This window comes from Rhincodon typus, chromosome 5 (genome assembly GCF_021869965.1).
Source record: "Rhincodon typus isolate 14 chromosome 5, sRhiTyp1.1, whole genome shotgun sequence".
NCBI lineage: Eukaryota > Metazoa > Chordata > Chondrichthyes > Orectolobiformes > Rhincodontidae > Rhincodon > Rhincodon typus.
Window position 1 is genome coordinate 86,301,172 of NC_063336.1, and position 23,764 is coordinate 86,324,935.

The following is a 23,764-nucleotide window of genomic DNA, read 5'->3' on the forward strand; positions in this document are numbered from 1 at the left end:
ATATTATCTCTGTTTCTCACTCCAGAGATGCCAGTAGACCTCCCGAGCTTTTCCAGCACTTGCTGTTTTTATTACATGCCAGCAAGACACTGGAGTGGTGGGAAGGAAAGTAATTAAACTATTTCAAGTTTCATCATGACCAGGAGGGCAGGGAAATGCTTCAAGGATACCCTCAAAACCACCTTGACAAAATGCAATATCCCCACTGACTCGTGGGAATCTTTAACCCAAGCATGCTAAATTTGAAACTGCATCTGCGAAAAAGTCAACCATTTTAAGCATTTCCAACAGGCCCAGTTGGAGGCCAAATGCAAGTAGCAGAAGGAGTATGCAAAAACCCAAGAAACCCACCTACCTGCTTTAGCAACTGTTACCTACCTCACCTATGGCAGGGTTTATGGATCCAGTATTGAACGGTTTTGCTGCCTCAGTAACCGCAACACTAGAGATGAAGAAAGTCATCCTCAATCCCAATGGAGTGTCTCAGAAGAAGACATGGAGTCTTACTGTGTGCAAGTTGCATATTGTGATAGTGATTCACATCTTGGGCCGAAGTGCCTGTACTGTGCTGTACTGTTCTATGTTCTGATTCAATTTTGCAGGTTTTTCATAGACTGTATGACTTGGGGATATCATGAAAGTCACTGTTCTAAATGCACTCCTTTTACTGTGATAACAAGGGGTAAACATATGGAAGAGATATTTGTAGAAAAAATACAGAAAGTTGCACAAACCATAACAGGAACTTCAAATATTTTAATGTAACTGAAATAGGAATAATTTAAAAGGAAGAAAGAGGAAAGTTCAGTAAGGGAAAATGTTGGCATCTAATATAAAGAATGTGATAACAGGACACTTGGAAAGTACCAACAGGATTATCGACATCACAATCCGACCTCACCACCAAATACATTTTTCTCTCCCCACCCTTATCTGCTTTCCGGAGGGACCACTCTCTCCGTGACTCCCTTGTCCGCTCCACATTCCCCTCCAGCCCCACCACACCCGGCACTTTTCCCTGCAACCGCAGGAAGTGCTACACCTGTCCCTACACCTCCCACCTCACCCCCATCCCGGGCCCCAAGAAGACCTTCCACATCAAGCAGATGTTCACCTGCACATCTGCTAATGTGGTATACTGTTTCCGCTGTTCCAGAGGTGGCCTCCTCTACATCGGGGAAACCAAGCGGAGGCTTGGGGACGGCTTTGTGGAACACCTAGGATAGGTTTGCAACAAACAGCTGCACCTCCCAGTCACGAGCCATTTCAACTCCCCCTTCCACTCCTTGAACAACATGTCCATCCTGGGCCTCCTGCAGTGCCACAACGATGCCACCCGAAGGTTGCAGGAACAGCATCTGATATTTCACTTGGGAACCCTGCAGCCCAGTGGTATCAATGTGGACTTCACAAGCTTCAAAATCTCCCCTAACTGCATCCCAAAACCAGCCAAGCATGTCTCTACCTCCCTAACCTGTCCTTCCTCCCACCTATCCCCTCCTCCCACCTCAAGCCCCACCCCCATCTCCTACCTACTAACGTCATCCCGCCCCCTTGACCTGTCCGTCCTCCCTGGACTGACCTATCCCCTCCCTAACTCCCCAACTCCCCACCTACACTCACCTTTACTGGCTCCACCCCGCCTCTTTGACCTGTCTGTCACCTCTCCACCTATCCTCTCCTTTATCCATCTTCTATCTGCCTCCCCCTCTCTCCCTATTTATTTCAGAATCCCCTTCCCCTTCCCCATTTCTGAAGAAGGGCCTGGGCCCGAAACGTCAGCTTTCCTGCTCCTCTGATGCTGCTTGGCCTGCTGTGTTCATCCAGCTCTACACCTTGTTATCCCACTGCAATTTCTACCCGTTTAATTGTATGCAGTTACAAAATACGCAATATGTTCATTTCTGTTGATGGTTGTGAATCAGATTATATTGTCAAGCTTGGAATAACTTTTAACTTGATATTTATTCATAATTATTTTGAAGATTGAAAGGTACAGAATGTCAATACATGCAAATGTTCTATGTTATTATGGTCGCCAAAACAACTATGTCATATCTGTCATTCTTATTTTGTTTTCATTCACAGAGAAGAACCTGAAGGAAAATATTATTAAATATATGAAAGCCCTAGAAGACAAGCTTTATAAGTAAGGCTTTCTTTGGATATTGATAGCAATCTATAGAATTTGACATTTTGATTTATACATATTTTTATCAATAGTCATTTGGTAGTACAGAACTTTAGTATTGGTGAAAAAATGGTTACCCTGATCACATCATTTCTTGTTATTTCTTACGCAAACTCATGAAAGGCCCTAAGGAAGTCACTCTTGGTTCTGAAAATTGCCCAATACTTCAGATTACTGTGGAAGGTGAGGCATCTGAAAAGTTTGAGCAACAGGTGAAGCTAACTCTCACAGTCCTGCTATGCAATTGCAACATGTATGGTGTTTGCCAGTAACAGGATGCTGCTGTCAAGCTGAAAAGATGCTCCATTTATCACACATGAGTAATATGATATATGAATTTCAATGCCAGTGTGGCGGATGTAGGCCGTACGTTTCAAAGATTGATAGATCGTATCAAACAACACATCCCTTTAGCTGTTTGCAACAAGGCAAGACATGACTGTACCTTACCAGCCACACTTGCAAAACTTTAAGGTGAAGTCTTGTTTTTAAGGACACAAAGTCTCTCCTCTGATGAAGGAAACTTCTATGTTGTAAGCTGCAGATACATTTCTGCCCAAGGAGAGGGAAAATGCAGTACGAAATGTCCTTCTTTCACTTTATAAAGTACTTTTGAGAACTGACACGATAGCTGTCAAAGCTTTCATGTATACTTACTAAATAAAGTCGCTACCATTTGTTATGATATTTTCATGTATATTTAGTTTTACGAAACATTTGGCTTTGCACATTTAAATATAACTTATAATTGTACTGTTTGTGCCTTCTTTATCCATGTGAAAATGAGTTGAAATGTGTTTTTTTCCTCTAACCTATGAACATTTAAGAAGCTATATTTAGCATTGTTGGCTGTCTGCCTTCAATCTGCATCTAACCTTTGATGTGACAATACAATATATGAAAACACTAACATTGGATTACAATGTCATATTCCTTGAATAAAAGGAAATACTAAATATTTCACTAACTAAATGAAATGTGTATATAATAAACCATCACTTCAAATTATACAGTTTCTTTAACATGGTGGCACACTGATTAGCACTACTGCTTCACAGTGCTAGGGACCCGGGTTCGATTCCAGCCTTGGGCAACTGTCTGTATGGAGCTTGCACATTCTCCCCCTGTCTGTGTGGTGCTCCGGGTGCTCTGGTTTCCTTCCACACTTCAAAGATGTGCTGGTTAGGTGAATCGGCTATGCTAAAAAAAAAACACGGCCCCATGGTGTCCAAGAAAGTGCAGGTTGGCTTGGTTAGCCATGGTTAAGTATGCCATGTCGGGTTACGAGGATAAGATGGAGCGGTGAATCTGGGTGGAATGCTCTTTGGAGGTCAGTGCAGACTTGTTGGGCTGAATGGCCTCTTTCTGCACTGTAGGGATTTTAAAATTAGAGCCAGAACTTTCAGGAGTGAAGTTGGGAAACGCTTCTGCATGTAAACTTTGAGAGAAGTTTGGAAAATTCTTCAAAAAGTCTTTTATTACTTTTATTTCTGAGAAATGTTATTAAGGGGTATAGGGCAAAGGCAGATATTTGGAATCAAGTCACAGATTGCCATGGTCTCATTAAATAATGAAGTAAGTTTGAGGAGCTAAATAGCCTACTTCTATTTTTGTGTTCCTGTCCTTAGGAACACAAATCATACTGAATTGTTGCTTAAAGTGTATTCTTGGTTCTTGATATCCACGATTTAATGGAAAAGAATTAGATTGTCTAATTTAAACAAACTAATTATGACTAGGAGAACATGTATTTGAAATTCTAAGGTATTTCATTATAATAGAAAAAGACAAGCTTGGAACCTCCCAATTCTTACCATAACAACCATAAACTTAGAAATATTTTGTATTAATTTGATTTTGAAAATATTTCCTAATGTAAGTAAATTTCACTTATGTAATGCAAGTAAAATTCCATCATAGTTCTAAAAGGTTTTTTGTGGTGAGTATTCGCAAATTAAGTAATGACATGTTATGAATGTTTAAAATGAACTAAAATATTTGAAGACAATATTGAAAAAGTTAATCTTTACTTTCACATCAAAATTGCCTCTCAGCTAATTGCTGTTTGAATGTTATTGCTGTATAGAAAATGACTGGCTTCTTTGCTGACGCAGAAATCCACTTCTTGGGGTATAATGACTCATTTCTGACATACTTAATAGATACTAGATGATTGCAAACCTTATTTTCATAAAACACTCGTTATAACCTGATGTCCATGTGTAAGCATTTCCTGCTCCAGTTATTCTGCCTCCTTCAATTTTTGATGCAATATCTAAAGTGGATTGATAGTAGAATAGAATAGAATATAAATTTATTATCAGGTGTACTTTTACATGAAAAATACAATGTAAAGTTCTATAAGTCACCCCACCACAGAGCCAACGTCGGTGACACAAGTCACACATAATAATTAAAACAAGGTAAAATTGAGCCAAAGTTCATCACAGTATGCTAGTAGAGTATCAAGACTAAAATTGTATTTATGTGATTAATTATATAATAATATACTGGAAATAATAATCTAGAGCTTTTCACTCTGAACTTCAGAAAGGTTATTTATTATGTAACTGTCAGCTTTTTGAGGGCATGCCTAACTTTTATTGGCTTTTGTTTTAGTTGTGGAAATCAGGTGCTTGCAAAAGTGTGGGAAGCAGACTTAGACGCCTGTCAACTCTTTGTCAAAAGTCTACAGCTGCAAGAGGCAAGTTCCTGTGGCCCTGAAAGGGAAGAATTTCAAGGAAATGAAGACAGCAGTGCAATTGAAGACGCATGCATAGAAGTTAAAGACACAAAGGACACTGCCTTTCTAAGTAAACAAGATTGGTGTGTGAAACAATGTTCTGTTCCTGACCAAAAAGAAACTGATTTGTCCAAGGTAACAATTATAATTCTGTTTCAGATGTAGTTTTTTAACACTGGCACTCACTGCATTCATAACCATTATTAGGTTCCAGAATAGCTAAAAGAAAATCTGTTCGTGAGATTTCCATTTTCAACCACATCAATTAATTTATTATTAATTAATTAGAAAGAGAAAGCCAATTTAAGATATTTGTGGTGACAAACTTGTCAGACTAACTTTCTATGTAAGTACTGTATTGGTACATTTGCTGCTTGTTTTAACCAAACTTTTGTTGCAGTTATCTCAATTATAACTTGCATTAAACTTCCTTTTGTAAGTATAATTTTACTATTTCAGTAAGTTTTCTATTAAGAAATATATTTAAATGTTGAACAGTTTTCATGTCAAAAATAGGAAGACACAGTCGTGAAGAATCCATAAAGGAAGAGGACTGACTGGTTGCAAAATGAACCAAGACATTTAACTGAGCTTATCAGTTTGACTTTGTACTAAATAACACTGAACAAAATGTTCTGATTTTCTGCAGTTGAATTAAAGGCACCCATACTATGTATAAACAGACAGAATCAACAACACAAGGTGACAAAAAGATATGAGAATTACAACATATGGTTGGAAAGGTAAATGCAAAATGTGCAGTAATTAAAGATTGAAAATCCACACCTGAGGCAACGAAAAACATCTGAAAATTAAATTGCTCAAACCAAAAACAAAAGCAAAATCTCGGGGATATGTAGTCAATCATTTGTTTCTTTATTCTTTCATGACGTGCTCATATCACTGGCTAGGACAGCATTTATTTCTTCCCCTCAAGGACATTCATGAACCAGAAAGTTTTTATGACAACCAACAGTGATTACAAGGTTGCCATTAGACTGACATTTTTTAAAAAATTCCAGATTTTACTTTAATTCACATTATACCATCTGCGAATCATGCCCATGTCCTGAGAATATTTGCCTTGAATTCTGGATTACTAGTCTAGTGAAATTACCACTGCGTCACAACCTCTTGCAATTTGGTAATTGGTAATCTTCAACTCGGAGGAAAATTATGTCATGAATTTAATAGGGTTTAAATGGAAAATTCCAATATAGATGTAGCAAGAATATACAATCAGGTATTATTCATAGGTATGTTTTGGGAAGCAGCAATTTAGGAAAATATGAAGAAGGTTAAAATAGAACAAAAAAAGCTTATCTTGCTCTGCTACTCACTCATGTTATGACAAGTTCTTTAATTAGTCTAAATATTCATAATAAAAACGTTACGCCTGTTTTATAATTGGCTATACATGGTAACAACTGACGATGTTCTACACCCTACATCTGAAACGTCACTTCTCATGATGATTGGCTATTGTTGTATCCTCTCAACTTTTCATTGAACCATGTGGAGTATTTGAACATGATTTCAGTATACTCAAGACAAAGTCACATTAAATTGTAATTCTTGTAAGGAACATTAGTGGAAATCAAATTGCTATCCTTGTAGTATGTTTTCAAACTGCTAAGCTAGCAACACTAAACATTACTGGGCGCTTCTGGAGTATGTAAACCAGAACTTGTCATTGCTGTTGTTACGCTAAGATTGGTTGTGTGCTTTGTTTGACAACAGTTGTTCCTCTTCCTTCTACTGACTTTACTAATAGCTTTCCTGATATTACATGTCATTCCATGTTAAATTTAAATTTACATTCTGCATGGAGATCAGCAACTTTGTAACTGAACCTAATTTTGATTTTCTTTCCAATATATTTAGTGGTTTGTGATAAATACCTGAAGCTTACTTTTTAATTTCCTGACCTCTTTCTGTGCCCTGCATGCTGTGCAGTGCTCCCTTTCTATCCCTATGAAGGAAAGGCTGACCTTCCCAGTAACCTACTAGATTCCAAGTCAGTGAAGGTGAGAAACAGCAAAAGGTATGCTACTGCCACCTAGTATTTCTCTAGTACTCAGTTTGGTGCTATGTCAAGCTTTGAAATAGTCATTGCGGTAATATTCCTCATGTATGAAAATATGTTTTTGTTACTTTATACATTGTTAGGAAAATGTCTGTGATTCTGCAACATAATCAAAGACCCCTCCCACCCTGGTTATAATCTCTTCCAACCGCTTCCATCAGGCAGAAGATATAAAAGCTTAAATGTACCAACAGATTCAAGAACAGCTTCTTCCCTGCTGTTATCAGGCTTCTGAATGGTCCTCTCAAATTTTAAATTTAATGTTGATCTTGCTTTTCCCACACCTTCTCTGCAGCCATAACATTGTATTCTTTGCTCTGTTCTGTTACCCTACTGCATGTTGTATGGTATGATCTGCCTGTTCTGAACGCAAAACAGAACTTTTCACTGTACCTAGGTACATGTGACAGTAATAAATCAAATTAAGTCACTTCCATTGGAGAAACCATGTTTGAAGGAAACAGAGTATGAGATGGCATAGCCTTGATTCTTGAAGCAAGGCTTGCTTTTGATGTGATTCCTGCAAAAAACCCAAGATCATGGACGAACGAAAACAAAGTTGCTGGAAAAGCTCAGCAGGTCTGGCAGCATCTGTGGAGGAGAAAACAGAGTTAACGTTTCAGGTCAGGTGACCCTTCCGCAGAACCAAGATCATAGAGTTACATTTCATAGGATACAACATACATAATGCATGCCAACACATTTTTGCATGTTGCTATGTAAATATAATTTAAATTATAACTGCAGTGTGTTCTAATAACTGTTACAAAGTACAGGTACCCTTTTATTGAAAAAACAAATTTTTGAATTTCCAGTCTAAATAACTTTCATATAATTTAGTAGTTCAATCTGTTTTTTTGTTAGCTATTTATTATATACTTCAATTAGCTCTCCACTCAACCTTCTAAACTCTCGTAAGTATAGGCCTAAATTGCTCAATCTTTCCTCATAATACAAACCAAATGTATTCCGATATTCAAAAAGTCCCTGGATTCTGAAAAAGCTCCAGCGGATGAAACAATGCTAATGTAACACTCTTATTCAAAAAGGGAGAGAGACACAAAGTAGGAAACTTCAGACCAGTTAAGTTAACATTTGTTGTAGGGAAATTGTTCGAATCCATTATTATGGAGGTGGTAACGGGACATTTGGAAAGTCAAAACGCAATCCATCAGAATCAGCGTGATTTTATGAAGGATAAATTATGTTTGACTAATTTGCTAAAGTTCTTTGAAAATGTAACAAGCAAAATAGATAATGGAGTCCTGTAGGTGGAGTATTTCTGGACTTTCAGAAGGCATTTGATAAGGTGCTGCACAAAGGGTTAACAAACAAGATAAGATCACATGGCATTAGGGGTAATATATTAGCTTGGATAGAGGATTAGCTAGCCAACAGAAAGCAGAGAGTCAGGCTAAATGGATCTTTTTCTGGTTGGTGAGCTGAATTGGTGGGGTGCCATAGGGTTCTGAAAATGTGCTATGGCCGAATTTGAGGATGGCACTAAAGTAGGTGGGCATGTGAATTACAGTGAAAAAAATAAGAAAATTTCAAATACATTTGGTTACGTTAAGTGAATGGGCCAAAATTTGGCCGGTGGAGTTTAACGTGCATAATTGTGAAGTTATTCATTTTAGTTTGAAGAATAAAAGGGAACTTATTATCTAAATGGAGAGAAACTTCAAAGTGCTTCAGTGCAGAGGAACCTGGGTGTTCTTTTGCATGAGTTGTAGAAAGCTAGTATGCAGATACAGCAGGTGATAGGCCAAATGGGATTTTGGAATTTTTTGCTAAAGAAACGGAGTATGAAAGCAGGGGATTGTTGTTGCAACTCGACAAGGCATTGGTGAGTCCACATCTGAAGTACTGAGTACAGTTTGGTCCCCTAACTGGAGAAAGGATGTAATTGCATTGGAGGAAGTTCAGAGAAGATTCAGTAGATTAATTCCAGAAGGCTTGAAAGCCATGTTTTGAAGTGAGATTGAGCAGTTTAGGCCTATACTCACTAGAGTTTAGAAGGATGAGAGGAGATCTAAGATCTTAAAATGGATTGACAAAATAAGTGTGGAGCAGATGTTTCCTCTTTTGGCAACATAGAATGAGAAGTCATAGTTTTAGGCTAAGTCATAGGGGAATTACTCCTCTAAAAGCGTTATGAATCTGTGGAATTTACTACACCAGAATGCGGTGAATGCAGGGACACTGAATAAATTTAGGGGGGAGAAAAATAGATTTTTAATTAATAGTGGGTTAAAAGATTGTAGGAAGTGGGCAGGAAAGTGGAGTTGAGGCTGAGATGAGATCAGCCGTGATCGTATTAAATGGTGGAGCAGGCTTGGGGGAGGTTTAATTACCTACTCCTACTTCTAGCTCTAGTGTTCTTATGTTCTGAGCTATGACGTTATAGGGCTGAAAATATATTAGAAATGATATAAATAAGCTACAAACCACAGTATTAACTTGTTAAAGCTGTCATAAGAATTGTGTTGTATAAAATAATTACATTTCTTTAATTCATTGAAAGGTATGGGCCTCGCTTGCTGGGATAGCATCAATTTCCCATCCCTAATTGTCCTTGAGCAGGTGATGTTGAGCTGTCTTAAACCACTGCAGCCCATTTGGTGCAATTGCGTTCACAATCTGTTAGGGAGGAAGTTCCAAGATTTCAAACCGGGAACTGTGAAGGGACAGCAATATCTTTCCAAGTCAGGATAGTGAGTGGCTTGGAGAGGAACTTGTAGGTGTTGGTGTTCCCATCTGTCCACTCCCTTGTCCTTCTAGATTGTCATGGTTGTGGGTTAGGAAGGTGTTCTGTAATGAACCTTGTTGAAGTTCTGCAGAATGACTAGTAGATGGTGCTATTGTGCAACGGTGGTTGAGGGAGATTAGTTTGTGGATGTAGTGTCATTCAGGCAGGCTGCACTGTCCTGCATTCTGCCAAGCTTCATGAATGTTGTTGGAGCTGCGCTTACCAAGTGGTGAGTATTCCAGCGCCCTGCTGACTTGTTTCTTACAGACTGCGAACAAGCTTTCAGGATTAGGAGGCGCATTACTTGCTGCAGGATCTATTGCCTCTGACCTGCTCTTGTAGCCAACATATTTATATGGCTAGTCCAGCTCGGTTTCTGGTCAAAGGTAACCATCAAGGGGTTGATAGTAGGGGAGTCAGCAACAGTAATGTCATTGAATGTCAGGGGACAAAAATGTTTGGAACTTTCTGTCCTGAAGAAGCTTTAGCTCTGTTTCTCTCTCCATATATGCTTCCAAACCTGCTGAGTTTCTCCAGCACTTTAATTTTTAGGTATCTCTGATGCTGCTCCTGGTATGCAGTCCTGCACTCTTCATTGAACTAGGATTGATTCCTTGGTTTGTTTGTAATGGTAGGGTGGTGGATATACTGGGGCATGAAGTTGCAGTTTGTGTTGGAGTACAGCCGTGTTGCTGATGATTGCCCGTAGTGTGCTCATGGATGTCCAGTCCTAAGTTACTAGATCTGTTCAAGTATTATTTTCCCTTTCATTGTTTCCTTCTCCACCTGCCACAAATCTACTTCTGAAACTATGTCCTTTAGGACCAAACCAGCTCAGTCAGTAGTGGTGCTGGCAAGCTGCTCTCAGTGATGGACTTTGAAGACCCTCAATCAAAATACGTTCTGAGCCCTTGCCACTCTCATTGTGAATGTATCTGGGACATAGTCATAGTCACAGAATCATGCCTTACAGTGTCAGTCCATGAGACAGCTGTCCCAATTTTTGCCCTTGCACCAAGATGATAGTGAAGAAGCGAGTGCAGAGTCAACAGGGCCATGTTTGCTGTTTCTGTTGCCTGGATCAGTGCCAGGTGCTCTGTCTGATTTCTTCCTTTGAGATTTTTTTTAGTGGTCTGATACAACTGAGAGGCTTGCTAGGCCATTTCAGAGAACAAGTAAAAATCAACCACATTGCTGTGGGGGGAGAGTCACATATTGACCAGACCAGATAAGGACAAGGTGGTGAGATTTAAAATTTTGGTTCCAGAACATTACCTGGGTCTCAGGATTACTAGTCCAGTGGCAATACCAATATACTATCACCTCTTTAAGGAATGTATGGTTGATAGTTGCTTTAATACAAATTATACAATTTAATTTTTTTGTAAGAAAACATTGGAAAATATGTACAAGTTTTGTTTCTTATAAAGTTTTTTGGTAAATGTAAAATGAAAGGCCATGTCTTTCAAAAACCAACTACTGTGTATTGTTGTGTTTAAAATTTCCAACCATACAGTGAGTAAAATTGGTGTTTGTAGTGAAATATGTCTCACTTAACGCCGTAAAATAAAGAAAATCAGACCGGAAGTAACTGGGTTGCAGATTCATTGTCGTTCACTTTGTGCTTCTGTCCAAAACCCCTTTAGTGAAAACAGAATGTACTAGTTTTAACGTATTTAGCAAGCATGTTGGGAGTCTCAGAACCTGCAAGACAGATGCATGGTGATTTTGAAATGAAGTATATTTAATCAAGTAACAAATTTGGGGGTGTTTCAGAAGATCTTAAACCATAATTCTGGATTTATTTACCAGTTATTTATTAATTGTCTGATTTTCTGAGTACAGCTTTTTGATAATCTAAGAATCAGTGTTTACTGGTGAGTTGGGAAAAGGAGAGAGTCAAATAATCAGGGCAGGTAGGAAAGTGCTGAGAATGAGGTAGGACTGATAAGTTAAATTGCATTTATTTCAGTGCAAGCAGCCTTACAGATAAGGCAGTTGAATTCAGGGCATGATTGAGAACATGGGACTGGGATATTGTAGCAATTACAGAGATGTATCTCAGGGATGGACAGGACTGGCAGCTTAATGTTCCAGGGTATCGATGCTGTAGGAAGGATAGAAGGGGGCAAGAGAGGAGGGGAGCAACGTTTTTGAATAGGGACAACATTACATCTGTACTTACACAGGATATTCCTGGGAATATGTCTAGTGAAGTTATTTGGATAGAACTGAGAAATAAGAAAGGGATGATCACCCTTAACTGGGGTTGTACTATAGATCCTCCCAACAGTCAGCAGGAAATTGAGAAACAAATTTGTAAGGAGATCTCAGTTCTCTGTAAGAATAATCAGGTGATTATGGCAGGAGATTTTAACTTTCCAAACATAGACTAGGACTGCCATAGTGTTAAGGGCTTGTATGGAGAGGAATTTGTTAAGTGAGAAAATTTTCTGATCCAGTATGTGGATTTACCTACTAGAGAAGGTGCAAAGCTTGACCTACTCTTGGGAAATAAGGTAGGGCAGGTGACTGAGGTGTCAGTGGGGCCAGCGACCATAATTCTATTAGTTTTAAAATAGTGATGGAAAAGGATAGACCTGATCTAAAAGCTAAAAGTTCTAAATTGGAGGGAGGCTAATTTTGGCAGTATTAAAGTTGATCAAAAGTTGATTGGGGGCAGATGTTCACAGGTAAAGTGATGGCTGGAAAATGAGATAACGAGAGTCCAGAGACCGTATGTTTCTATTAGGGTGAAAGGCAAGGCTGGATGATGAGAGAAGTTGAGGTTTTCGTCAAGTATAAGAAGGAAGAATATGTCAGATATAGACAGCAGGGATGAAGTGAATCCCCAGAAGAATATAAAGGCAGTAGGAGTATACTTAAGAGGGAAATCAGGAGGGCAAGACAAGGACATGAGATAGCTTTGGCAAATAGGGGTTAAGGAGAATCCAAACGGAATCTACAAAGAAATTAAGGACCAAAGATTAACAAGGGAGAGAATAGGGCCCTTAAAAATCAGCGAGGCTGTCAATGTGTAGAACCGCAGGAGATGGGGGAGATACTAAATGAGTATTTTTCATCAGTGTTTATTGTGGAGAAGGATATGGAAGATAGAGAACGCAGGGAAATAAATAGCAACATCATAAAAGATGTCCATATTACAGAGGAGGAGGTGCTGGGCGTCTTAAAATACATAAAGGTGGATAAATCCCCGGTACCTGATCAGATCTACCCTAGAACTCTGTGGGAAGTTAGGGAAGTGATTGCTGGGCACCTTGCTGAGATATTTGCATCATCGATAGCCACAGGTGAGGTGCCAGAAGACTGGAGGTTGGCTGACATGGTGCCACTATTTAAGAAAGGTGGTAAGGAAAAGCCAGGGAACTATAGACCAGTGAGCTGACGTCAGTGGTGGGCAAATTGTTGGAAGGGATCCTGAGGGACACAAACTACATGTATTTGGAAAGGCAAGGAACTGATCAGGGACAGTCAACATGGCTTTGTGCATGGGAAATTGTGTCTCACTAACTTGATTGAGGTTTTTGAAGAAGTAACAAAAAGGATTGAAGCAGGCAGAGCAGTGGACGCGATCTATGTGGACTTCAGTAAGGCATTTAACAAAGTTCCACATGGTAGACTGGTTAGCAAGGTTAGATCATATTTGACACAGGGACCACTAGGCATTTGGAATCAGAACTGGCTCGAAGGTAGGAGACAGAGGGTGATGATGGTTGCTTTTGAGACTAGAGGCATGTGACCAATGGTGTACCACAAGGATCGATGCTGGGTCCACTGTTTTTTGTCATTTATATAAAAGATTTGGATGTGGTTAGTAAGGTATGGTTAGTAAGTTTGCAGATGACACCCAAATAGGTGGTGTAGTGGACTGGCAAGATGGTTACCTCAGAGTTCAACGGGACCTTGACGAGATGGGCCAATGGGTGGAGGAGTGGCAGATGGAGTTTAATTTAGATAAATGTGAGGTGCTGCGTTTTGGGAAGGCAAATCAGGGCAGGATTTGTACACTGAATGGTAAGGTCCTGGGGAGTGTTTCTGAACAAAGAGACCTTGGAGTGCAGTTTCAGAGTTCCTTGAAAGTGGAGTCACAAGTAGACAGGATAGTGAAGAAGGCGTTTGGTATGCTTGCCTTCATTGATCAGTGTGTTACATATAGGAATTGGGAGGTCATGTTGCAGCTGTACAGGACATTGGTTAGGCATTTTAGAATACTGCATTCAATTTTTGTCTCCCTGCTATAAGAAAGATGTTAGGAAACTTGCAAGAGTTCTGAAAGGATTTACAAGGATGTTGCCAGGGCCGGAGGATTTGAGCTAAAGGGAGAGGCTGATGAGGCTGGGGCTATTTCCCCTGGAGCTTTGGAGGCTGAGGAGTGGCCTTATAGAGATTTATAAAGTCACGAGGGGCATGGATAGGGTGAATAGCCAAGGCCATTTCCCCGGGTTGGGGAGTACAAAACTAGAAGGCATAGGTTTAAGGTGAGCGGGGAGGGATTTAAAAGGGATCTACTGGGCAGCAATTTCATTCAGACGGTGGTGCATACATGGTATAAGCTGCCAGAGGAAGTGGTGGAGGCTGGTACAATTACACCATTTAAAAGACATCTGGATGGGTATATGAATAAGAAGGGTTCAGAGGGATATAGGCCAAATGCTAGCAAATGGGACTAGATTAATTTTGGATATCTGGTTGGCATGGACAGGTTGGACTCAAGCGCTGTTTCCATGCTGTACGGTTCTATGACTCTATGAATGTCCACTATGAGTTTGCCATGATTTAGTATTGCAAACTACAAATTTCTGTTTACCTTTCCTGTCTTCAACAAAGACCACCCTTCTTTCATATGGGAAGAGGAGAAAGGTACCCATTACCAGAAATTGAACTTGCTGATCATATAAACACTATGGCTACTAGAGCAGATCAGAGGTTAGGAATTTAGTTGTGCATAACTACCTTCTGTCTCCCCATTATCTGTCCATTATCTGTAAAGCATAACTAAGGAGTATGGCTGACTCTTCACTTGCCTGGATGAATGGAGTTCCAACAGCATACAAGAAGCATGACATCATCCAAATCAAAGTAGCCCTCTTGATTGGCACTCCATTCACCATTCAACTTTCACTTCCTCTGCCATCTGTATGGAGTGACAAAGATGTATAACATCCACAAGTTTCACAAACAACTAACCAAGGCTCCTTCAACAGCACCAGCCAAACCATTGACCTGTATCACCTGAAAGCCAAGGTCAGTATCCATGGGAAGACCACATTTCCCTTCAAACCACATACCATTCTGACCTGGAGCTAAATCAGCATTGCTTACTTGTCTCTGGGTCAAGCAGTGAAGCACTTCAAAAAGCGGCTCATTGCCATCTTCTTGAGGGTAGTTATGATGGGCAATAAATGCTGGTTCTGGCAGCAGCAGCTATAGTCTATGACTAATTTTTCAAAAATGTTAAATTTTTATCATGATGACTTTGAATATAATTGTCACAAAGATGGGACTGAAGTCATTTTATTCTGTCCAAGAAATAAAGCAAGGTTTACTAAACTTATTTTTCGGAGAGTGGCCCTTTTAAATGAATTCTTATTTCGTGTTTCACGAGCTTTAAATGCCCTCCATCGGTCATGGCTATCCTTCATTGTCCTCCATAATGTTCTTGCCAGTGGCACAAATGCTACTTGTGCTAATGCATTGGAACACCTTCCCAACTGTATATTATTTGTACTTAATTGTGCTGTGTTCAGTAAGTTTTATTATCTTCTTATCCTATTATAGAAAAGATAGTATATAGTATTTGTGTTCGCTGAATACCTTTTAAAAGTCGTTGTTAGTCAGACGAATTAGCTTTGAATGATATCAGTATTCCGACATATACATAGAATCTCGAGTTTTATATTCATGCCTGAAACCTTCACAACCAACTAATAATTTTGTTACTTCATGTAGATAAATCTTCATGGTATTCGCTGTTGCAGTTTCTACTTACATTTTTGCTTTGCAAATGATTTTTCACTTTGATTTGATACCTTGTTTCTTATTCATTATTATAACTGATGTATGCTCTTTAGATTATAGTTGATGTAAAATTCTTGCATAATTAACAACCTTTTCTATTCATTTCATAGGTGCCAACTAACTGTTCTTTTAGTGTTAAGGATACACAGTCAGAGGTGAGTGTTTTGAAGTTAATTATGGTGCTGAAGCTAGGAGTGTATCAGGGGTATCTGCCTCCTCCATCCTTCTCTTCCTTCCCCGAGGGTCAGCTGCAGATCCATGAAGATAATGGCTGCACTGTTAGAATGGCTAGGAAGTGAAGAAATAGACCACCACAAACTTCAAGGCTCTTTATGGTTACTGAAATGCTTTCCCCTTTTTCAGTCAAACATTGCCTTGATGTCAAGGGCAGTCACTTTTATCTTGCCCATTGAGGTCAGATCTTTTGTCAAAATTGAGACTAAGGTTATAATGAAGTCAAGAGTTGAATACCCATGACAGAACCCAAAGTGAGTCTCAGTGATCAGGTTATTGCTGGCAATGTGCTGCTTTATAGCACTGCTGATTATGTTCATCATTAAATTGACAGAGAGAGTAGATTCATGGAATGGAAATTGGAGCATTTGGATTGTCCTTTATTTGTGTGCAAGACATACTGGTAAAATTTTCCACATTTTGTTGGATAGATGGCAGTATTGCAGCTGTAATAGAATAGTTTGGGTAGAGGTGTGTCCCATTCAGTCTTGAGTACCATTCCCAGTATGTTGTCAGGGCCCATAGCCTTTGCTTTAATTAAAGAGAATTAAATAGATCTGTAAAAGTCAGTTTGATTAATCTAATTGAATTCTTTTTTGGACGAGAAACAAAGAATATTGATGAGAGTCTCTGAATTTTAAAGCATTTGTGAAATACTGCATAAATGGTTGATTGCTAAAATTGAGGGTATTGGTATAGAAGAGTCACTGTCATTGCGGATAGAAAAATTGGCTTGAGGATAGATAACAGCTAAGCATGTTAAATGATTGTTTTTCAGAGTGGAGGATGGTAGACGCTGCAGTTCTCCTAGATTCACTGCTTGGATCACTGTTTTCTTGACACATATAAATGATTTGGATATTGAAATGATGAAATTTCAAAATTTGCCTATGATACCAAACTTGGAGAGCGGCAGACAGTGCAGATAGTACCAGTCGACTGTAACAAGACATAGATAAACTAGCAGAGTGAGAGGACACAGATGGCAAGGGATGGAATAGAGTTATAAAAATGGTAGTCTAAAAAGATAAACATAAAATGAAAGGAAATCCAATTAAAAATGAGTTAATGTTTGTAAAGTAATGCACACACAGTGAGTATAATTTTTTTAAAAGGTGTGCTGGAATAATTATGCATTGGGAGGATCTAGTCAGAGTGGTGATTATTGAGCCACAGCCACAGTAGAATGAGAACTAGAAATTCAACATTTCAGTATGTAACATCTTTAGGAAAGATAGATGGAGAAAATGGATCAGCTGTCCTTATTGTGTATAAAATAATTGCATAGAAAAAGGATGCAGCTATAACAAGGTAAAAATAAAATCCCATGAATAGAGATAAAATATAATAAAGGATCCATCACACATTAATAGGTGTAGCTTACAGACCACTTAATAGTGGATGGGAGCTGGAGGAAGAAGTATGCAGAGAAAATCGGGAATTGAGTAAAACCATAGAATGATAATCATGGAAAATTTCAACTATCCTGATATTAATTGGACGTAAGATGTAGTTAAAGGGGAGAGAAGAATAGAGTACCTACAATGTACATGTGACTCTTTTTAACCCTGTCTGCAGAAAGCTCAACAAGGGAATATGTGTTATTGGATCTGGTAATGAGAAATGAACCAGAACAGATATGAAAAATGAAAGTAGTGGAATATCTACAAAACGGTGACTACAATATAGTTTGCTTCAAGATTATGATAGAGAAAGACTAAGCATGATGGAAATTAAAAGGTTAGAGAAGAGGTAGATATAGCTGTTTTGGCTAAAAGGATCAAGTGATACGGGGGGCAGGGGGAGGGCAGGATTACGGTATTGAGCTTGATGATCAGACATGATCACATTGATTGGCAGAGCAGTCTCGAGTGGTCAAATAGCCTCCTGCTCCTGTCTTCTATGTTCCTATATTTCTAAAAACTGATTTTTACAGGCTCAGAATAGAACTTGGAAACAGAAAATAGGCAACTATGTGGCAAAGAATGGTATAAAACTGATGATAAACAGTAGCAAATGAATTTTAATATGGGCAAGTGTGAGCTCATGCAATTCAAACCTAAAAAGGATACAAAGGGGTAGTTTTAGACAATGAAAAGCTAGTAACTGTGCTGATCCAAAGAGACTTGGAAATTTAGTTGCATAGATCATTAAAATGTCATTAACAGCTGCAGAGAATCATCATAAAATCAAATGGAGTGCTTTTTTATATCTAGAAGAATTCAATACAAGACGATGGAATTTTACCAAAGGTCGCCTAAGTGTCAATTTCAGGGAGTTTCATGCAGGGTTTCTCTTTAGTGAATTATGTAATATAGTTCACTGGCGCTCACCTCATTATGTGTGTTCTATATCTTGGCAACACACACACTACTTGCGCTCGCCAGTGGAAGTATTTTACTTTGCAGGATCCTTCCAAAATTTCTGCCAGTGGCATCATATGTAAAACCCAGCTGTGCACCACGTCAATTGGTGCCAGCCACAACTAGCCCTCAACACTACATGTAGTGGGAGGGAAACTAGAAAGAACATCTCCTGAGGGCACGTAGGTAGCATGGGAGGCACTTCATTAGAAATATAAGCTTATGTTCATGAATTTATTGCTATGTTGCATCATCACCTTTCTGACTGATGTCATTGTATCTGCAGCTACAAGAATAAAGCTACACAAGCCACCGATCCTTAGCATCTTACCACATTAGAACCCTATCTAAGGGAGTGCAACTCTTTCTGTAATGTCCAACATAGCATAACATCTTGTGATTTCTCAATGTGGGAATATCACATATTTAAACCCTTTAAATAGCTGAAAACATTAACTATTATTGAACAACAGGATAAGCAAAGATAAAGCACAAAAAACTACATCTGGGAATAAACAGGTGCTACTTCCCTTTAAAGCAACAACAAATTTATAGTGAATGAATAATCATTTCACCCAATTCAGGGCTTTTGGAAATAGCTGTCAATTAAGTCCCATCTGGGACTTTGCACCCAACACCACACTGCTCTATCATAGACATGATGATGTTCCTGCTGCTCAATGTCCTTATCCTTCCCTGTGGAGGACTATTGCTCCTCTCCCAGCTGTTCAGTGACCATCTCATTCCCTCATTACCCGCTCCAGTTACACAAGATTTGTGTGGCACATTCTGTCTGCCCTATTTCATAAGGCTCCCGCTCAGATGGTTCCACCATTGGAACTCATCTTTAGATGGCCTATTGTTTGCTTCACAATGGCCCTGATGGAAGAATGACCTGACTTGTATCTATGCTCAGCCTCCATCAAAGAGGATGCGCAAGGGAGTCATCAGTCATAATTGCAGAGGGATTGCATCCCTTGAGAGAGAATTGCATCATTGAAAAGTATCCAGCTTGTGAAATGTGTCTTCTAAAGGGCGTACGCATTATGACAGATTCCACAGTGCTGATGCCAGACTTCTAAGATATGGTACTGATGATCACAGATGCCTTATGCATTGATAGAATGGAACCCTTTTCTATTGATGAAGTCAGCTATCTTATGATGTAGCAGTCTCAATGCAATGTGTAAAATCTGAAGTGCCGTGCATCTGGTGGAAGCCAGGTATGTTGGCAAAGCCTATTGCTCAGGCTGTTGTACTGACCATGCCACAGGGAAAAAATGAAGTGGTGTGATGTGTCATGAAATGCTTTGCTAATAGCCTTGACACATTTGAGGATTTGAGAGAAGCCACATAGGTCTCCAGTGGATCCTTGGAAGAAATATGGTTGCAAAAAAATTTAATGCAGCCGTCACCCTGATGGTCACCAGGATTGAGTTTGAGTGGCAGCTGTGGGCACTATAGTGCATTCATGAGGCTGAGACATTTGTGGATAACACATTTAAGGACATTACCCCGCAGCTTAAGAAAGTGCAGGCAGAGAGGGAATGGGTGACCACCAGATGAAGGAAATGGGAAGGTAGTGAGGAGATCCCCTGAGTACACACCGTTTTCTAGCTTTGGGAAAAGATGAGCATTCATTTAAAAATAATGTTCTGGCGGCCTGCCAGAGCCAAGGCCATGGCACTGTGGGTGGTTCAGCTGCTCAAGGTAGGAGGAAAAAGCATGGAAGGGCAGTAGTGATAGAGGATTTGTTAGTGAAGGAATTAGACATGATTCCAGAATGGTACACCTCCGGGGTGTCAGAGCCAAGAATGTCCTGCGCCAGTTCCATGACATTCTGAAGGGGGAGAGTAAACAGCTAGATATCATGGTCCTTGCTGGGACCAACAACATAGGAAGAAAGAGAAATGAGGTCCTGGACCAGACTTTAGGGAATTAGGTACAAATGGAAAAGCAGGATTTTAAAGACAGTGATTATCTGATTATTTCCAGTGCCATCAGTAGTGAATATAGGAATAGAAGGATAGAGCAGATAAACGTTTGGCTGGTGAGATGGTGCAGGAGGGAGATCTTTAGATTCCTGAGGGATTAGGACCTTTCCTTGGGGAGGTTGGAACAACATGGGACCACCATCCTCATGGGAAAGTTTGCTAATGCTTTTGGGGCTGATTTAAAATAATTGGCAGAGAAATGGATCCTGACAAGTAGTTCAGAGAGGAAAGAAGCTGGGATGGAATTAGAATTGAAAACATGAGCAATTACATCTGGAGGACAAAGGAAGCATAAGCTGGTTAATAAAGAAGTGAGTCTAGCAAGGCTGAATGGAATATATTTGATTGCAGGGACCCTGAGAAGAGGGCATGGATAGGCACATGGTAGTAAGATATTATAACTGTGAGTGAGGCTTGGCTGAAAAATGGGCAGCTCAGTATTTTTTGTTATAGAATATACAAATGAGATGAAGAGGGGAATAAAAGTGAAAAAGATCACAGTATTGATCAAGGAATCAATTACAGCAATGAAGAGGGAAACAGTAGGTCAGTACTGGGTCTGTTATTGTTTGTGATACCAGTGATTTAAATGACAACATGGGTGGGGGTGACAAATAAATTTGCAGATGACACAAAGATTGACATGGTTGATGATAAGGAAGAAGGTCTTAGGTTACGGGAAGATATAGACGGATTTAGACAGTGTATGAATGTGCACGTGTATTGTCATAACATTCAAAGCTATGGGCCGAGTACCGGAAAGTGGCATTAGTGTGGATAGGTTGGTGCAGATTCAATCGGCTGAAGGGCTTCTGTCTGACTGTAAAAGGGATGATATCTTGGAAGGTTCATCAATTTTGACCATAGGAGTAGAAGTTAAAAACCAAATAAGGACAAACATGATATTGGGTGTGTACTATAGACCCCCAGTCAGGGAGAGATAGTGAGTCAAATTTCAGAGAAGTATAAGAATAATAAAGCAATTATAGTAAGCGATTTTAACTATTAAGTGCAATAGTTTGAATGCAAAGTCGGGAGGGAACAAAATTCAGAAGACCTTTTCTAGCCAATAGATAGAAAACCCAACAAGACTGGTGGCAGTTCTGGACCAAATAATCGGAAATGAGCCAGAGGAGGTGGAAGGCCTATAATTACAGACACATTTTGAGTATACTGACCATAAATCAATTGGATTTAGGACGAGGACAAACCAGAAATAAAAGGTCTAAACTGGGAAAGGCCCGTTTTACTAAGATAAGATAGATTTGGTCCAAGTGGACAGGGAGCAGTTACTTGCAGTTAAAATTGTATCAGACCAGTGGGAGGCAATCAAGGAGGAAATACCAAGACTACAGGGGAAATATGTTCCTGTAAAGACAAAGGGCGGGACTAAGATCAAAGATGTAAAGGGATGTAAAGGTTAGGATTGAGACGAAAAAGCTTATAACAGATGCTGAGAGTTCAATATGGCAGCATCCCCAGAGGAGTATAAAAGTTCAGCAGGGTGTTTGAAAAGGAGATTAGGAATGCAAAAGGAGTGGCAGAAAGGCAGGTAGAACGAAAAAACATGCAGTGTTTATTTTTAAATATATAAAGAGCAAATGTATAACTAGAAGAAGACGAAGGCAAATTAGGGACCATATTTGATAATCTGAGTGGACCTGGAAGACATTGGCAGAGTCCTCAAAGAATATTTTGCATCAGTCTTCACAATGAAAAAGCGGAAGTATTAGCACTGATGATAGTAACACAGAGGGAACTTTTCTGCCATAAGCGCCTTCCTTTTGGCATCATGTCAACACCAGTTCTATTCCAGAGGGGCATGGACCAAATCTTAAGTGGGTTGCCTGGAGTCCACTGTCATCTGGGTGATATTTTGGTCACAGGCGCCTCCAAAGAGGAGCATTTGAGAAACCTTGATGAAACTGTGAAAAGGTTGCAGGACCACAGCATACGGATAAAAAGGGAGCAACGTGAGCTTTTTAGGGACTCCATTGAGGAGCTGGGCTATGTAATTGATGCAGAGGGTCTACAGAAGATACCCAGGAAGGTAGAGACCATTATGTAGGGCCCTAGATCAGAGAACGTGTCTCCACCAAGATCTTTCTTGGGACTTGTTAATTATTATGGCAAGTTCATCTTGGATCTGGCAACTGTACTAAAAATGTTTCATCAGTTGTTGGGGAAAAGGCGGCCAAGGCAGTGGACCTTGGGTTGTGAGGAGACTTACTGGAAGGTAAAGCACGTCTTAAAAAGGTCGGAAATTTTAATTCATTTAACCGAGGTTACCACTGCAGTTAGTATGAGACATCTTGCCTTTTGGGGTTGGTGCTATTCTGTCGTACATCTCACCGAATGGAGAGGAAAGGCCTATAGCATTTGCATCGAGGTCACCAACAAAGTCGGCGAAAAGTTATGCTCAAGTCAAGAAAGAAGGTTTGAGCATTGTGTTCGGCATTAAGATGTTCATCCATTTCTTTTATGGCAGGCACTTAGTGCTACTGACTGACCACAGGATGCTAACTTTCATTTTTGGCCCATTTACAAGAATACCATCAATGGCAGCAGCATGCCTGCAGAGATAGGTACTGGCTCTGTCAGCCTACTCATATGCAATCAGAAACTGACAAATGGAGAACTATGGAAGTCCATATGCGTTCTCAAGTCTTCCAATAATGGGGGATCCAGATGATCCTGACTGCGACCTGAAAATTATGTACTTTTCCCAGGATGACAAGGTGCCAGTGTCAGCGAATCAGGTGCAGAACGCTACTTGGAATGACCTGGTTTTGAGCCAAGTGAGGGACCTAGTCCTGACAGCGGGGACCAGTCATAGCAACCAGCCAGAAATACTCCTTTACCCGTGCAATAGTTGGGAGTTGTCCATCTCAGACGGGTGTTTAATGTGGGGAATGATATTTGTTATTCCTCCCCTTTAATAGGAAAGGTGCTGGAACAAGTGCATCAACGGCACCCTGATTTGGTGTGGATGAAAGAAATAGTCAGTAGCTACTTTTGGTGGCCAAATGTCGAAGCCCAGGTCGAGGAGAAATTGGACTGAGAATCATGTGAATCCTGTGCATTAGTAAGGAAGGCACTGCAATTGTCACCCTTCGCCCATGGGAATTGCCTCAATCACCATGACAGCTGATTCATGTCGATTTTACGGGGCCAATACAGGAACAGATGTTACTAGTGGTCGTGGATGCTCATTCCAAGTGGCCCGAGATGGCGGTTATGAAGTCCGTATCAGCAGAAGCACTGAAAGACCGACTGGATGAAATATTGAGATAACAAGGTGTAGAGCTGGATGAACACAGCAGGCCAAGCAGCATCGGCCTGCTGTGAGCCTTCCTACTCCTATG

At 39.9% G+C, this 23,764-nt stretch overlaps 1 protein-coding gene across 1 annotated transcript in view; it reads left to right on the forward strand.

Moving 5' to 3' along the window:
* disc1 (DISC1 scaffold protein) overlaps positions 1-23,764 on the forward strand; it is a 95,042-nt gene that overhangs the window by 58,391 nt on the left and 12,887 nt on the right. Inside the window, exons 10-12 of the mRNA XM_020510132.2 lie at positions 2,089-2,149; positions 4,811-5,069; positions 15,919-15,963. Of these exons, the coding sequence (XP_020365721.2) occupies positions 2,089-2,149; positions 4,811-5,069; positions 15,919-15,963 (365 nt within the window). The remainder of the gene's footprint in view (positions 1-2,088; positions 2,150-4,810; positions 5,070-15,918; positions 15,964-23,764) is intronic.